The 17,419-nt window shown below is 44.0% G+C and overlaps 2 protein-coding genes across 4 annotated transcripts in view; both read right to left on the bottom strand.

Annotated features, from left to right (window-relative positions):
* Positions 1 to 1,137: 1,137 nt before the first annotated feature.
* SNTN (sentan, cilia apical structure protein) lies at positions 1,138 to 9,712 on the bottom strand. The gene is made up of 4 exons (XM_059856718.1): positions 4,332 to 9,712; positions 3,693 to 3,727; positions 2,792 to 2,931; positions 1,138 to 1,432 (listed from the first exon to the last, which is right to left on the bottom strand). Exons 1-4 carry the CDS (start codon positions 4,682 to 4,684, stop codon positions 1,274 to 1,276), a joined length of 687 nt encoding a protein of 228 aa, XP_059712701.1. The 5' UTR covers positions 4,685 to 9,712; the 3' UTR covers positions 1,138 to 1,273.
* A 146-nt stretch (positions 9,713 to 9,858) lies between these two features.
* The window catches only part of SYNPR (synaptoporin), a 101,223-nt gene continuing 93,662 nt past the window's right edge, over positions 9,859 to 17,419 (bottom strand). For all 3 annotated transcript variants that reach the window (XM_059856717.1, XM_059856716.1, XM_059856715.1), the window contains 2 exons: positions 12,665 to 12,856; positions 9,859 to 11,639 (listed from right to left, as the gene is read on the bottom strand). In XM_059856717.1, the coding sequence (XP_059712700.1) occupies positions 11,373 to 11,639; positions 12,665 to 12,856 (459 nt within the window). In that variant the 3' untranslated portion in view covers positions 9,859 to 11,372. The remainder of the gene's footprint in view (positions 11,640 to 12,664; positions 12,857 to 17,419) is intronic.

Here is a 17,419-nt window from a genome sequence, read left to right as displayed (position 1 = left end):
ACTGCACAGAGACCTTCCTTCTCCAAACAGTTGGCTGCTGGTCTTGTATTGTAGTCTTTCCTTCACATCAAAATCCATCACAAAACATCACCTTAGCCCCTGAAAACACTAAGAGCCTTTTCATGTCAAAGAGTTAAATCTCATTACTCAGCAGGCATTAATTTCCCTCTTTTAACACTAGAGAGTTTGATCCCTTCCTGTTAAAAATTCATCCACCAAAGCTAAACCATTCTTGTCTTCCCCGTTCTAGCCAAGGAAGAAGAAAAAATTTAAAAGGCTCCAACATTTTGCTGGCCCATTCATCTTGGTAGATTCTTATTAAATCCTTACAGGGGCTGTTCTGTTCCTGGGGCATGAGACTGCTTTTTGTGCCCCAAAGGGATGTCACAAATATTGGCTCTGAGCCAGGACTTTGTAGGTAGGAATCAAACCAAGTATTAGGATGATGAGCATTTAATACTGAGGCTCTGGCCCTAACCAATATCACTCAGTTCCAAAACAAACAGTTTAATTGCCACCCTTTTATCCCACCATCCCTTCTTTGGTTTCTGCTTGTCACATTTCCATGGAACAGCAGGTTCAGCTGGCTGGCATGTTTGGGTCACTCCCCTGCTCAAACAAGCACAGCACTGCCAGAGATGCCCTCCAAATGCTGGATTTGAAATTCCTTCCATTGTGATCTGTAAACCAAGAAAGCAGCTGGAGGAGGAAATAAAAGTAAAGAAATGCTCCCTTCAGCAAGGTTAATGGTGGGGTGGCAACCACACAGGCTAAAATCAATCTTTACCTGAGACAGCTTGTGGGGTCACTGTGAAACCCATCACTGATAACCCCTGCTCAGGGCTGCAGCCCCCTGGGGTGACTGGGAGAGCCCAGGGAGCTGGGCAGCCCTGACTCCAGGGAAGCTGCACATTTTGGCAGCTGTGTCTCCATCATGTCCCACACTACCACAGGGAGAGGATGGAGAGGTCTGGGAGAGCCTGGGCTGCCTTTCCCTGGCATTAAACTGGGCTGGAGGTTGCCCCCAGATGTTAACTGGTCTTGCACCCAGCCACTCACTCCCAAAGCACAAATGGAGAGGACACAAACCCTGAGCACCGACTTCATGGAGTGTTTCAAGAGAGGAGTGAGTTCAGCCAGGTTTGGACACAACTTTATTCCATTTAAAAGGGACCAGCACAGGGTATCCAGGCACACAGGGGTATCTCTGTGTGTACCTCACTCATGCTTTCCTCCATATGGTGCCAGGCCATTTCTTCTTTAAAATCACAGATCATTTTGTGGTTTTCACATTTTTGATCTCCTGCAGCAGGTCAGACATTAGAGTGAGACTGACTAACAAGATCATGAAGTCTTCAAAATTAATTTTGTTCTCTGACTCCTCATCCAAGGAAGAAATTATTTCCTGGTATTTTGGTTTGTTTTCTTGGCCCTATGAAGGATTTTAAATGAAAAAAAGAAGAAAAAGCATGAAATTCCTTTTTTATTGCATCATAAGGGAAAAAAAAAAGACATCTACTTATGTAAATATTAATTTTTTTTTATTTTCCCATTCAGGTTGTTATGTCAACATTCATATTAGTTTTTCAAAAGGTATCCAAAGAAATTCAAACAGAAATATTATTGCAGTCAGAAAGGAGAACAACCAGTCCTCAAAGTTTCCATAACAATCCAGAATATACCTTTATGTCTAAAAGACACCTAATTATGACTGAAAACATGACAATGATGATGATACAGCTGGTAACTGTTAAATAAAAAAGGGATCCTGTGTCCTGATAAAACTGGGAGGAGGAAACAACTGACCAACTCTCTTAAATTTAATATTCAAATATATACACATATTTTGAAGGTCTCAGAAACTGTTGATTTTACAGGCATAACTTTAATACTGCTACTCTTGGTCCTTTTGGGCATTCCTGTTGGAATGGATTATTAAAATTCTGTAACATATCTATTATTTATATTTCCTAATGAAAAAGCCTTGCTAGAGTTCCAGGTTAGTTTTTTAGTTCAATAATTTCCAAACCAACTCAGGATCCCAAGCTTAATTGCTTCCAGTAATATTTTCAATTCTTTTTCAATAAGGTACCTAGCTTCTAATTTGGTGCCACTTTCCCCTCCCCAACCAGTCATGTGATTTTGTTATTTTTGGAAGTAAAGGTATAACCTCTCTCATTTACTTATTTGAGCTCTTTTTTATTAGTCCTATATAGCTTTTCCTACCACTTGATAATGGTTTTGTTTTAATTTAGGGAGGGGAAAAAAACAACCCTGTGGGAAGTTTACAGCCACAAGTGCTGCTGTGATGGTTTTCCACCACACCCAGCCAGGTGGCTGAGGGCTTTCTGCCCCTGTCTCCCAGGAACCCCACCAGGGACTGCAGTGAGCACAGCTCTGTGGCACAGGGCTGGCCCCCAGTGCTCTGGCAAACCACCAAACACCTCATTAAATGCCATGAGTTTCTTCTCTTTATAAAACCAGCTTCTTGTTATCATCCAAGGCTTTTAATTTAGTTGGTTTGGGTTATTTTTGCAATTGCCCTGTTTTCTTTAAACAAATTCAAGCAGGAATCAGCCGTGGTTTGTTGCTGTCCCCCTTCTTAGGCTCAGCATAAAGCAACTCAGTCACAGAGTGTTTGTACCAAATCCCTCAAGTCTCACTTGGGATTACCCATGGACTGGTGCTTGCCAAGCTGCAGGAGAGAGCCTGAGCTGCCATTCCTGCACCCAGAGTGCCCAGGGCTGGCCCAGGGCTGGCCCAGTGCCACCCACTCAGCAGACCCCCTCACCTGTATGAACTGCCAGAACTGGGATTGCAGTAAGCTCTTGGTTTCAGATTTGCTGAGCTTGCTCTCAGGGTCAGCATAGTTGTTATACACCAAAGCTGCTGTAGCAAAAGCCTTTTCAAGGTCTGAGCCTTTTCTTAGAGCTGGAGGGAGGAAAAGTTTATCCAAAAAAAAAAAAAAAAAAGGCTTTTGAGATGTAATTGAAAGGAATCTGTTAAAACCATCCAGGGTGGGTGGAAATCTGTGTAGTTTCATTAAAGTTAATGAGACTGAAACTGTTTATACCCACAGAGGATCTGGCCCAGATTTTATTTGGAATGGGCCAGCAACATGCCTCATATCCCATGCAATCACACCCTGAAGGGACCTTTCCTTCAGAGCTAGGGCTGTGACACAGCATGGGGCTTGAGATCCACCTGGCTTGAGACCTATCCTGACCCTGGGCATCCAGCAAGGACCTGCCACACCACGGTGGCCATGGTGACCATCTCCTGGATGCATTTGGAGTCCCAAAGACCTGCACCAGGGAAAACACGGCCCCTTTGGAGCCTGGCTGCACAGGAGCATCCTTGTCTGAGCACCAGGGCTGCACTTCAGCACTGGCAAACTTGGGATCTGGGCTGGATTCACCCCCCCTCGTGCATGACTCTGAAACACTGATGCTCACAAGCCTCTGCTAGCAGGGGTTACACAGATGATTTATGCTGTGATTTTTTATGAAAAGGCAAGCACAAGAGATGTGACAACACAGGAGTACAAGGCACAGGGACCCATGAGACCCTCTTGACTTGTATCAGCTGAGGATCTGCACGGCCTCTGCAAGCCCTGTGACATTGCCAAAACTTTCTGCACGTGGGCTGTGAAGGACCTGAACCCCAGAGGGGCAATGAAGGGCTCCCCTTACCTTTTATTGATGCCAGCTGCTTGGCTATGGGTACACTGGGGGTGAGAAAGCAGAGAGGCACAATTATCACTTGGTAAATTGTGTTGGGTATTGAATTTCTCCATGAATGAGCTTGCTCATTTCTGTTTTATTTAATCACCCAGGAACTCAGGGCTTCCCAAGGGACAGTGTCTTTCCTTCACAGTGGAAAGGAAAATGTCCTCTACAAGCAGCACAAGAACATCACACAGCTTCTAATCCCCCACCTAAGTGAGTAGCCTGGAGCTGTTACTAAAGCTGGTCATTAATTTTAAGTGAGGGACATTGCTTCACACTTCATGTAATTTCTGCATGAACATGAAAGAGGCCCCAGAGATTTCTCAGTTTTATACCCATTCCCAGGAACGCCGAGAGGGGTCTGCCATCCCCTCCTCACCAAAGCTCTCAGTTTGGAGCAGGCACATAGCTTTTATTTCCAGCAGGACTCACATTTGTGAGAATCACCCCCCCTGCTTTCAATCCAAACCTAAAACCTGCTTACCTTGTGCTGAATTGCTAGAAACTAATTACAGAGCACGTGATAGAGACAAACACACCCAGATAATGAGTTTCAACACAAAAGGCAGAGCACCCAGATGCCACAACAAAGAGATGACTTACCCCTTGGGCATGCCTGCAGCAGCTGGAGGGCCCTTTTTGGTGGAAGCAGGAGCTGGCTGACTGACTGAGTACTGCTTCATACTGGGAACACTTGTTCTGCAGCCACACATCTCCAGGCCAGGGTGTTTGTGATCTCCAAGCAACGGGGTAATAGCAAGCAGGTGGATGCAAGCTCTGCCCCGTGGAAGCAGCCTGCTTGTAGCCATGCCTATCAATAATGCAAACACTACCTGGGAATCCTGGAGCCAGTGAAATACCCCAGTCCACAGCAGCCCCTGGAAGGCACTGCTGGCCTGGCAAGTAGGGGGGCTTGATTTGTACAGGGTAATTTGACAGAAACAAACCCAACTCATAATGGAACCTGGATCCTCTTAGACCTGTGGGGATGTAACTTTGCATCAGGAATAACTTAGACACTGCATCCATTCATCTATACAAATTATAATTTTAATGAGAAACATTCTTGGTGTGAGATAATGTAACATGCCCCAAGCTCTAAAGTGAGTTATTCCTGCAGCCAGAGCTGGAATCCAAACATTTCCGAGTTCCTGATCCAGCATTTATCCTAGGTGAGCACACTCCTACTCCAATATTTATTCTATTTCCCCGTCACCGTGCAGAGAGCCCTGCTCTGCCTCCCAACCCCTTCCAAGGCAGCACCCAGCAGGGAGCCTGGGCTGTGCTTCCCACCCGAACAGGGAGTGCAGCTTCCCGAGGCAGCTCGGAGCCATATGGCAGAGCAGGCGCGCATTAGCGGAACTGGAAGGGCTCCAGTGAACTTTGTTATTTATTGGCATGGATATTGCTATTAGAAAACACAGCTTGTCACACTGCCTAGCTCCACACACGGGCTCCTCTCTGCGGATCCTTTGCCTAGAGGTGTCTAGACAGGATAACTTCAACTTAAAAGACAAAGCAGCCACTTTAATTCCAGGGTGGTCTGTTAATAGGTGGTGACTTCAACTACCTCATCCAGCTCATCGTTCCTGGTGAAAGGATACAATGCTGATGTTAAAACTATCCATGATGGGACTTTATGTAACGGGACACACAAAGGAGACTGCAACAGATGGCCTAGAGAATTAAAATGTTTTCCTCATTTAGTAGAAGCTAAATTACTGAAGGCTAATGAATAAGGATGTTCAGCACCTTACCATTCCTGGATTTTAATTATCTTAAAAAGCATGGGAAAAGAGAACCTTTAATTTTCCATCTAAGAGTGTCATTACTCAAACAATTCAGAGCCTTTTTCTGAGAGGTTTAAGCTGTCTTAGATCTCTAGTGCATTCTTTAGGACTGACTCATGAATAAAACAGAGCCTGTAATTGCAATGACGAAGCCAAAACACATATAATCAATGCTCATTATTCCATCAATTAACACACTAAAATTAAACAAGAATTCAGGCTTAGTAATCTGCCATCAGCTTAAAAAAAAAAAAAAAAAAAGAGTCTTGATATCATGTTGAAGTGATAATTCCCTTTCACATCTGTTGAACTATCCAAGGAGGCATGATCCTGGTTAATATGTGGGATGGGGATGTTTGGTCTTAGCATCCAAGGTAAAAAATGAGAGTGAGAAACAGACTCAGTTGCCTGTTTATCAGTGGCAGGCAGTACTGCGAGCAGGCTGGCAAGCCCAGCCCTCTGTGTTTTGGGATCTTTCCACTGTAGATCAGATTTCAGCTCACAGTTGTTTTAATCACACCGACTTTTGAGAGCCTGAGCTCTAGAACAGGTGATTTGCTTTGCTGGGGTAGTAGCAAGTTCAGACAAACCTAGGTTCATTATCCCTCTAGGATACACTAATTAACATGTGCAGGAGCGTTTGTGCCTGACAGATAAAGGGCAGCATGAGGATAACCCTTGCCTTTGCAGATGATCAGCTTTGAAGATTGAGATTTTGGCTCTGCGTGTTGCTCGAGTATTCTGGTCAGCAAGGTGTGTGTAGAGCCAGGCCATCTGCTCTGCAGCTATTTTGGTACACACTATTTATGTTTGAAATATCCAGGTGCCTTTATTGGTCAATTCTTAGCATGTTTCACACGTTAACAATCCTGTCTGTGCAAAATACGCAACCTGCCACTTCAAACTGCAAAATCTTTACAGGCAGTTCACTTAAAATAATTGCCACTGCAAAAAGCCACAGCCTCTGCCTCACTTTTGGTATTTTCCTGGAGTCTTCTTCCTCCTTTTTAAAGGAAATGCTTTTTGCATTTCAGAAGGCTGATGTTGTGAAACCTGTGTGTGTGACAGAGCCCCGACTCCCTTAGAGATGACCCTGGGTGGGGCAGGATCCCAGGGACACAGGCAGGAGGGAATACCTGAAACAGGAGACAAACTCACACCTCCTGGCCTCTCAGGCTGCATTTCACCAGCAAACCCTTCAGGAGCTGCAGGAGAACAGCTGCTAACTTGCACCCAGGCAGGTAACAGCTTGAATTCTTCACCCGGAGAAGCTGTGGCTGTCCCATCCCTGGAAGTGTACAAGGCCAGGTTGGACAGGGCTTGGAGCAACCTGGGATAGTGGAAGGTGTCCCTGCCCATGGCAGGGGGGACGGAACCAGATGAACTTTAATCCTGAAAATACTATTGCCAAGTATTTCTCCTTCTGATAAATGTTTTATTATAGGATATTTAGATTTCAGAAAGGCAGCTCTATTCTTAAAAAAACCTAAAATCTCATTAATGGGGGACACAACAATAAAAATGTAAGAACAGGAACTAAATGCAACAAACAGGGTGCCTCCCCACTGAACTATTAAAATTTCATATCAAAATGCTAAGGTCTTCATATAAGGATAGATGTCATTGACAAATGATGGGCTAATCAGCACCAGATATATTAACAGCAAAATACAAATTATTGCTGATGTTACAGAATTCCAAAAGGAAAAGCTCTTGGGTTTAGCACAAGCAGGGAATAAAAAGAAATCCTAAAAAAGAATATTGAAATTAGGGGAGAGCACGAGCTAAGTAGACCATCTATTCACATACATCAGGAATTTTGACTCAAATCTATCTTAAAACCATTGGACAAAGGACTAAATGCTTGTGACATGATCTGGCATAATGAGAAGAACTTTTTCAAAAAAGGATTAAATAATACAGTGGCAGTTTTTAATCAGTAGCTCTTAATCTGTCTGTCATATTAGCTGTGAAACTCTGGAGATATTGTCAGGAGCAGACTACAGGGAGGTGCAATGCATGTTGATGCCACTGCCTCTTATATCAGCACATCACAGTTTCAGCCAAGATTGATTCAGGGCTACAGCCTGGATTGCTCTTTCAATTTAAGAGCATATAAAGATTCGAAATAATTAACCTAATCAGGTCAGGCAACTGCAACATGAATTCATGCAACAAGAGCACAAACTTTCTCCAAGTCTTAGCCATCACTCAGCCATCACTCTGTTACGTGCAGATCAGTGGCCACGCTGAAGGAAATTTGGTGATCAGGAAAAACATCACACACAAAAACCCCAAGCCCATCTAGCCAGGGCAAAGCCCTGTGGGCTGTGTTTGCATCTGAACTCATCCTTGTCTCCTTGATGTGCTGGGCAGGAAGTGAAGCAGGCTGCAGAGCCAGTGGTACCCAGGGCAGGGGATGTGCTTTGCAGAGCTGGAGCATTGATGCTCCAGGAGCAATGGGAGAAACCCAAACCAGCAGGTGAACATGCCCCTTCCTTGGCCTCTGAGGCACCTGGAGACAAAGTCCTGTGCTCCCCCCTCCCAACCACACTCACCAGATGTACCTGCCTCTCCCCCATAGCTTCACACTTGATAATGCAAATATGCTCCTGACTTGGGTAGCTGAGAAATGGGCTATAAAGAGAAACACATGGGAAAACAGGAGGGACAGCACAAAGATCAAGGAACATGTTTTTTCTCTCCCAGGCTGACCTAGTTATTTAACTAACTGGCAGAGATACTCTAATGATGAAGCAGGCAAGCAAGGAGGCTGCCAGCAGCAGTTTCACAAAGGATGCTTGAGTTTACTTCACTATTTGTCTTAAATCCAGGTAACATCAAATGCAGTCTTTTTCATAAGTTGCTCCACCCTTGGCTATGCAGTCACCATCCCCAGCTGAAATAAACTTTCAATTTCTCAGCAAAAGGATGTGCTAAGACTCAAATCTAGAGGAAGACAGAGGAAACATTCAAATATATTTTCTTACATAACACAGACAATTGCATGCATCATTTTTGTTTTCACTTTTGCTGCTGCCATACTTTATTAACCTGAGAAGCTATAGGTAGAGATTTTTCTTCCCTCCTAATTCAGAGTGAAGATTACAATCCCCAAAGGGCAACAACTAGCTCAATTGTTCTATATAGCAGCAAGGAGCTGAGGTACCTGTAAAGATCTGGCCAGCTGGGTAAAGCAAGGGCAAGTCTTCCATGAAAACATGTGCTTCTTACTCTACTTTTTCTTAACTCTTCCACTGGTTCTGCCCTTCATGAGAAAACCTTAGACCTGGAGTTACACAAATAGTACCCAAAATATGACATAAACTTAATTCTGTTCTAAGCCTTGTATTAGAAATTGTCCTTTCTCCAGGGGCATGAACTCCAGAAAGCTGCAGATCTGTGCTTACATGGTTACACAAAAATTTCATCTGGTTTGAAATGCAGGAATAAACCAAAGCAAAACCCATTTCCATCCCTCAGCATTGGATAGAAAAGTTTAGGAACCAGACTCTGCTGATTTGGGTGGAAAAGTTCATGAAGAGAAAGCTAGCAGACACAAAAACTATTTCTAGTGGAGAAGCTTAGATATGGGAAGTCAGTTTGGGATCTTTCTCATCAACTAATAGAAAGGGAATTTAAAATAACAACAATAACAAAAAAAAAAAAAAAAAAGAGCAGAAGCAGGAATATGTGGGAGAGGGTATGAAGAGCACACATCCCATCACACCCCTTGCCACACACACAGATTTCACTTTCTCCTGACTTGTCAATGTCTAAAGTTTTTCCAAACTTAAAAGAAGAAAACCAATGAACCAAACAAAAAAAACCACCTCCCCCAGACAAACAACCTCAAACCCCAAAAAAATCACATAAATCAAAAAACCCCAAACACATTAACCAAGAGCCAAAATAACATTTTTCGTTAACCCAGAAAATTGTATTGTGCCCTCATTTGGAATAGGAGAACATTTAGATATTCCAGTTTGTTTTCTCTACAACTCACACATAGCTTTCCAGCAATCCTCAGAACTGGGATGGTTAGCACAGTACTGGGCTAGTCCTACTGACAGTGGAAAGAGAGGTAAAGAGGCAGGCAGGTATTAAACTGCACACTTTTAATTTCTTTAAAAAATTAAATTGTGATACTGACCTTTAATGACAGGTGTCTGCAGAAGTGTCATACTCCACTGTACATTAAAACAATTCCCATAAGAGTGTTGGAAAACAGTAAGAATATGACCAATAAGGTCAGGCACAGGAGTAGTTATTTTGCTTTAATAGTTATCTTTGTTATTTGGCAGTGACATTTCAATATTAACATACTCTGAAAACATGCATTGTATGCAATAACTTTATTAGGGTCAAATAGATATCACAATATAGATTCATCCACTGAGTAGCCATAAATTGGTTACAACAATCATAGAAGAGACTAAGCTGTTTTAAGCTAAGATGCTTTCAACATTACAGCTCATACAATAAGATTATATACTGATACACTTTGATCTAGAAATGCAGATGATCAGTTTTGATTAGTACATTGTGCTTCAGGCTTTCGTTTGTGTCAATGCATCCCATATGCTGTGGTGAGGGAGGGTTGAATTTCCCAGGGAGGAATCCAAACAGGCTACAAGTCTGGCTCTGGCTCTTTCAGGACGAGCTCCTCTGAGCCTGGGTTATTTGGTCAATCCAGTTACATTCTCCATTAGCACCAAGCTAGCGCTCAGAGCAGCAATCTAACAGAGGGATATCTAACAATCTTGAAACAGCACGGACAGAAAGGTTTTCTTCTCATCAAAGGGCATAAAGGAATATTTATGCTTTGTAAGGTCACAACAATACGTGCGGTTTTCATGTTGCTGTGTCAAGCAACAGGGAGTTTCCACATGATTTTGTGTACTGATATCTGCACCTCTGTTATCTTAGTTAAATAAATACCTTTGTAAACATATAACACAGTTACTTGGTCCTTATTCTCCACAGCTCACGTTAAAAGAGTCACAAAACATCCATAGAAATAGTGATTTATAGAAGGAATACTTAGCTGAGTTAAATGGAATAAACATTGGTCAGGTACCATAGATACTACTGAATGCCATTTCAAGGAAAAACAGTTTAGTTACAAAGCATTCAGAACTTGGGTAAGCCATATATTCAACTCTGCAAAATATATAAAAGATGCATACTTCTTTTAAACAGACATTTAACAAAATGTAGTGGCAGAAGTCGAGAAGTTCCATTTACACAGTCCAGACATTTGGTAGTATGAAACTGCTTATCCATGCACTAAATTACGGATGGATGACTCAGTTAACTGAAATAATAGTAAAATCTTCTGAAACAAAAAGGTATAACCAAAACAAACTCTCTGAAGAGTCACAGACAGGCAGTTCTGAAAATTTAGGTGCAATGTTACATGCATGGATATACAGAATAATCTGTAGAAATCATAGTAAAACACTTCCGTTTTTCACCAAAATGCAGAAGGAAATTCAATTATATTATGCATATTAAATACTACTGACTTGAGGCTACAAAAAGCTTCTACCATCTTAACACATACAAAACTACCATAAAGTTATCTCTACAGTACGTACTACAACAGCAACTCCAGGTCACCGGCGAGGAGCACATCCCCTGTGTCTGGCTAGTCAGGGAAAGAAAGGCCAACTCCAGCCCACTGGCCACCTCCCATCTGCCAAAGGAGGTGGGCTTAGACCTTCAATGGACATTAAACACCGTGTTGTAGTATTAATTTATGTAGAACCCTTAAAAATCTGGTGCCACTGAAACTTGAGACCTGTTAAACTCTCTACTTGCGAGGGATGCAAGAGCTTGTGCTGCGTGAACCCTAAATTTGATTAGCGAAGGAGGTTGGCCCACTCTGCCCATAGCTCTGGGACTGGCCATATTCACCCACCTGGCCATAGGAGCCTGGCTGGTTGTAGCCACCAGCTGGCCCATAGCTGTCTTGGTTGTAGCCACCTTGGTTGTAGCCCCCGGGCTGCTTCTCCATGGTGTCTGCAGGGTGGCGCTGGCCTGAGGAATGCCAGCCCGTCTCCTTAAACACAAACCAAATGTTGCCTGCCCACAGGATAAAGTTCAAGTAGCCAAAGACCTGGGTGGGAAGAAGAGGAGCTCGTCACCAGCAGTCACAGTCTCACAGCTCAACCTAATGTTATGGTCCCCACCATGACATTGGGTCCCGGGGGAAAGGCAAAGCTGCTCCCACCCCTCCTTCCCAAGGACAAGAGGAAATGGCCTCAAGCTGTGCAAGAGGAGGCTCAGATTGGTTATTTGGAAAGATCTCTTCACTGAAACTATTGTCAAGCACTGGAACAGGCTGCCCAGGGAAGTGGTGGGGTCACCATCTGTGGGGTAAGTGTAGATGTGGCACTTAGGGATATGGTTTAGAGCTGGATTTTGCAGTGCTGGCTTAGTGGTTTGACTTCATAATCTTAGAGATCTTTTCCAACCTAAATGATTCTCTGATTCTCCCAAAACCCACTGGAAAATTTTCTCAGCTTTGGAGCAAATTCCCAAATTCACCTCGCTGAAATGTAGCTCACAGGGTGTCTGCTTTGCTTTTTGTTTCCAAAAAAAAAAAAGTGGAGTTTTTAGAGCAAATTTTTTTTTTTGTTTGAAAACATAATCTAGTTTAAAGAAATTGTAGAAAGATAAAATTGAAGGAAACTAATTAAAAAGAGAGTTCTTAATTGGTCAGATGGCCTAGAGGGATTTTTTGTGTTTATTTTTTTTTTAATGCGTTGAAGTCCAATTTCATGTTGGTTTTTTTGAGGGTTTTTAGAAGAATCTGTAAGGCACAAACATTTCCTTCTAAAGGAGCACACAGACCCCTTTGCAAAAGAGTTGCAGTGAGCAACTTAAAAGCAGAGGGGCAACCAATGCACTTGGAGAGCCACTTTGCCTTTTCCCCATCCCAACCCTGCACAGCCACCCTGCTGCTGCTCCATGGCAGAGCTGCTGTGAGTCACAGCCTGCCTTTCCCTGCAGCAAGACTGCACTTCCAATTAAATCATGTCAGCTAACTGCTTTACACCAGTCAATTTAGGTCAATACACGGCTAAAAGATGAAAATACACTGCAAGGTAAGGGTGAACAGCAGCAATAAAAGTCACTTACAACCGAAGTGTTGAGGCTTGACATAACAGGGCTGCGAACAGGCAAGCATTTGTTGGACTGCTGTTTGCAGGCAGACATCAGCAGCAGCACTTCATCAGGGTCAGTTGCAACCTTTACATCTGACAGTCCTTTAGCCCAAGCAGATGAGCTCACTAGCCACAAGAATGAGAAGACCACTGTCACAATGAAATCCTAAAAGAAAAATTGGTTAGAAGCATTATACTGGTGTGTCCATTGGAAAGGAAAAAATACTCAAAATCACCAGAAAACTGAAAGCTTGTGTCAGAGGAGAGAAACACCAAGAGCTTGTTACTTAGTGGAAGGTTGTGTTCCTGTCATCACCCACAGAGCTAATTTTCAGAAGTGCTTGACACGTTTAATGGGGCAGAGCCCCTGGCTGACATTTGCACCTTTGGCCTTGAGGCAAGATTCCCACAAACATGTGGCCTGATCTGCCTTGAAAATGTGGCTGTTCACAGCAGCAGGCTGATGCATTGGGATGAATTACAAAATACACATGCCTGTAAAGAAGCTGGGCCCTCCTGAAGGCCCTCCTGGGTACTCCTACAAACAGTCAGGGAGGGTTTCCAATAGGAAGTGTTTCTGTCTTAGGGAAAACCTGAAATTGGCTAATCCTCAGGTACCAGATGAGGAGTTTTCTCACCAGCCACAGGTAAGGCCAAATGTCCCTGCTGTATAAGCCATGCAGCCACTAATTACCATGAGTGAGCAAGTAAACAGCAAGACTTGCCAAGCAGAGACTCCTCCCTGGCCTGGTAAAGCACTGGCTCCTAATTCCCATCCATGTCAAAAGAGGGGAGAAGGTGGGGTGGTCCCTCCAGGTTCCAGCAGCTCTGCTCTGATCCACTCTGCTCACTTTCCCCTTGAAAGACTCTCAGGAGCATGCACAGGCATAAACTTCTCCTTGTCTTAGCCAGAACAAGTGGCCAAGTGACACTGTTGTTGTGTGGGTTTGGGGGGAAAGGAGGGAGGAGGTGTGATTTTTCAAGCTTTCTTGTGTCTTGCTAAAACAGAAGAGCCTTTCTGCTGTCATATTTCATCCCATCTGTCAGTCCACAGCAGATGGCAGAGGTGCCAAAGTCTAACATACCACTAACTGCATCGCTGCGTCTTGATATCCCACCTCCCGTGGGGCTGCTTCCCCTTCCCCCTTGCAGAATAAAGGTGTGCATGGAAGGAAGGGAAAACACTCATTAAGAACCCAGTGTTTCAGGTTGCTTCTCAAAGAAATAAGCAATCCCTAGGAAACACCATTCTCATGTACAAGCACACCTGACCTTTGGGGAAGGAGCTCTCCGTGGCACCACAGGGGTGCAGGTCCCATCACGACGGACGAGGCACCAGTCAATAAAGGGAGCCATGAACAAAGGATGTCTCCACTGACACAGATGGGATTAAATTAACTGTGCTTGGATGCTTTCCCAAAGGATACATCCTTCTCTTTTAACAATTTGTTTTCTGCAGGCCTGTGTCTGCCACTGAGCTCTGAGCTCCTCCGACCTCCTTCATGCTGCCCAAATGGGCTCTCTTGAAGAGCGTGAAGCCCAGGAGCTGACAACTCCCTTAACACCCAAAGAGACTCCGTGTGGGCAGGGGCACATAGCCCAGAGTAATTCTTCTTCTCAGGGAGATTTCCAGCAAAAGAAATTACTGTATCTCACATGTCTTAGCAGTGAATGAGAAAGAGATTCCTAGAGGCAACGGTTCAATTGCAAACATTCCCTAAAAATTCCAGCTGGTAGAAACACGAGATGTCTGCTGAGCTGTGGATGATGATGGGAGATGCTCTTTATTTGCTGTGAGGTTTGACATGCTATCAACCCAGATGCCAAGCCCCCATGCAGTTTCAGACTGACACAAGAGATGGGGACACAGCAGAGTTTTGGGGAATGTATTTTCCAAATGCCAAGCAACTTTTTCCCAGTGCCACCACACTTGAAACAAACTAAACCCAGCTCTGTAATCAGTGCACTGGCAGTGTCAATTAAAGAAATGCATAACAGCAGGTAGAAATTTGATGCAAACAGAGACAAACTGACTAAAATTAATGCAACATAGGAGATCAAACTTGCTAAAAAGAGAGAAATTTTAAAAGCAAGCAAAGTTCTTGAAGCAGGTGACAGCAGCAGGGATACAGACCTGCTGCTGAGCTTACAGGCCCTGACTCCATGTTGGAGAGGCTCATTGCACAAATTACTGCATCTGCATGATACAGTCTGACTGCTGGTATAGCCCAGGTCCTGGGCTGTAAGTCCTTCCAGAACATCCCATGGCACTGTGCAGTTGAGGGGATGGCCCTAAAGGCGTTGAGTATTTCATGTTATTTCTCAGGTCTTGTCTTTCCCATCATACACCATGCTCCAGCCTTCTCCTGACTTCCTCTGCTCCCCTGTGCCAGGGTGTTCACAAAGTCTAAAACCCTGCCCTCTGTGCTACAAACTCCCCTGTTTCAGAGCAGGTCAGAGCCTTGGGGAAAGGGCTCTTGCTCCTGGGGTATCAGGATCAGCTCTTGTATAGAGGAACTCCCAAAAACTGTAAAGTCTGGCTGGTTCAAGAAACACACTGAACCAGAAGGGAAAGATGGCACAGTGGGACTCAAAGAGGAAACCATGCAGCCTGGCCAACAGCTGGCCAAGGAGACAGGACTGAAAGGCTAATGGAACACTGGGATTTTTTCAGTAGGTGCTCTCATCTGGGCTACGTGGCCAGATTCAGGCTCTCAGAGAACTTTTTCTGCCTCCTCTGTACAATGAAAGGAGCAAAATGTATGATTCTATGACTAGAGTGAACTTGCATCTTCCTATTTGTGTTGAATCTTTGAGAACCTTCAGCTTTGGCTGGAACCTGAACCTCTCTTGTTTTCAAGTGGGTTTGCATTCCTGGCTGAACATTTTCACAGCTCTGGGTGGAACAGAGTTACAAGATAATGACATGCTGAAAATAAAAGTGAATTTCAAGCTAAGCTGTTCTGTGGCTTAATGTCTGTCTGGGGAATTTCTCCTTGGTAATTAAGGCCAAAGTGCCTGCATACTAAAACATACTAAAACAAATCTTGCATTTCAATGTTTAATATCCCTATAGCATGGGTGAATCTTTTTTTCCTTTGGAACAAAGTAATTTTTTGTAGTTGCTCTCTTAAAATGATGTCCAGATCTCTTGAGTGTGTATTTGTATGATTACACTACACTCCTAATTACTAAGTTTCCCTCTCAGATCTCAGCTGAGATACTTTGCTCTGCCTACAGATGCCTTTGGGAAAGAAGGAAAACATAAACATGTAAAGAAAGGCAAAAACCAAAATTTAAAATACTCCGAATATACAAGGAGGGACTTTTTAAGATCCTGAAGTATGTGTGAAAAGAAAAAAAAAATTCTTGCTGCCTTTTTCAAGTTGAAACTTGTTATTACTGAGTTTGCCAAAAATGTCTACTCGGAACAATTTTATATATTACGCATTTTAGAATAGAACTGTGAATGCCTTTTCTTTTTATAACAATTGAAATATTTCTCCTTGCTATCAAGCTACTTACTGGTTTTTGCACAATGTCCCTCTTTGAAAGGGACAGTCACTTACAGTCACTTAAGTCTCCTGAGCACAGCTTTGGATTGCCCAGTGACTGGCACAGCCTCACCCAGCCAAGAGCCTCTGCAGAAGCTGCTCAGAAAGGGGACATGTTTCATCTGCTCCAAGCTGGTCAGTGGCTTCACCAGCCCCTGAAGGCTGTGACACACATGTCCCTGCATGCACTCTGTGCCCTGCTCTCCCTCCCAGCCAAGTCTGGCAGGATGGGCTTGGGCTGTCATGGCTGGAAACAGGCAAAGCCTCAGCTCTGGCCTGGCCAGAGTGCTCCTGGCATCCCTCCTCCCTCTCAGAGCTGCAGCTGCTGCCTCGGAACTGACTTCCATGCAGGGCTCATGCTACAAAACCTTTCCATTTGTGAAAACCCTCTCAGGCATTTACAGCCTCCGAGGGAGCAGCTCCTCAAATGCTGAGGTCCACGAGCCCTCCTAGTCAGAGCCTGTCTGGCACTGCCAACAGCTTCCATGGCCATCCACGCAGCAACAGAGGGAGATTTCTTTACCCAGCAGAGGCAAACCACTCAGAGGATTTGCTTTCACAGTCACAACCACCCTAAATTCAAGAAGTAGCCCAGGGAGAGGCACAGCCCTGGTCCCAGCTGGGAAAGCGGCCAGCAGCAGATTGCCGCAGGCAGCAAACGCCTTCCCACTGTGGCATTTTAGCTCTTTTTTGGTTTGAACCAGGTCCCACCCCAGATTTTCTGCCGAATGAAGCTTTGAAAGAATTACATGCTTCCTGCAATAGTGTAAGGCCTTGCAAGCTTGCTTCACAGGGAAGTGCAGAGCCTTTTGGGAGGCACCAGCATGTACAGCAAGGTCACCCCGGCTTGTGCTTTAAAAGGAGATGACAAGAGCAGGCTGAAACAGCTCTTTGAAATGCAAAGAAATACTCAGGTTCTTCCTAATTTCATTTTTCAACTGTAAAGGATTCAGTCTTTGTTTTTATAGATGGCTCTTTATTCTTTTCCTGTCTATTTTTTAGACAACTGGACACTGGTGAGGAAGTACAACATTTAATCAAAGAGGTGTCCAAGACCTGGGTTAAGACCTGGGTGTACTTAACTCACTCAATCTGCAACATATGTAAGGAACCAAATGCCTTTCTGCATAATGTGATTATTCAAGGGACTCCAGATCCCACGAAAGGAAAGATCT

This window comes from Haemorhous mexicanus, chromosome 11, assembly GCF_027477595.1.
Source record: "Haemorhous mexicanus isolate bHaeMex1 chromosome 11, bHaeMex1.pri, whole genome shotgun sequence".
Classification (NCBI taxonomy): domain Eukaryota; kingdom Metazoa; phylum Chordata; class Aves; order Passeriformes; family Fringillidae; genus Haemorhous; species Haemorhous mexicanus.
Note: the sequence above shows the minus strand (reverse complement) of the source record. Positions and strands in the feature narration are given on the sequence as shown.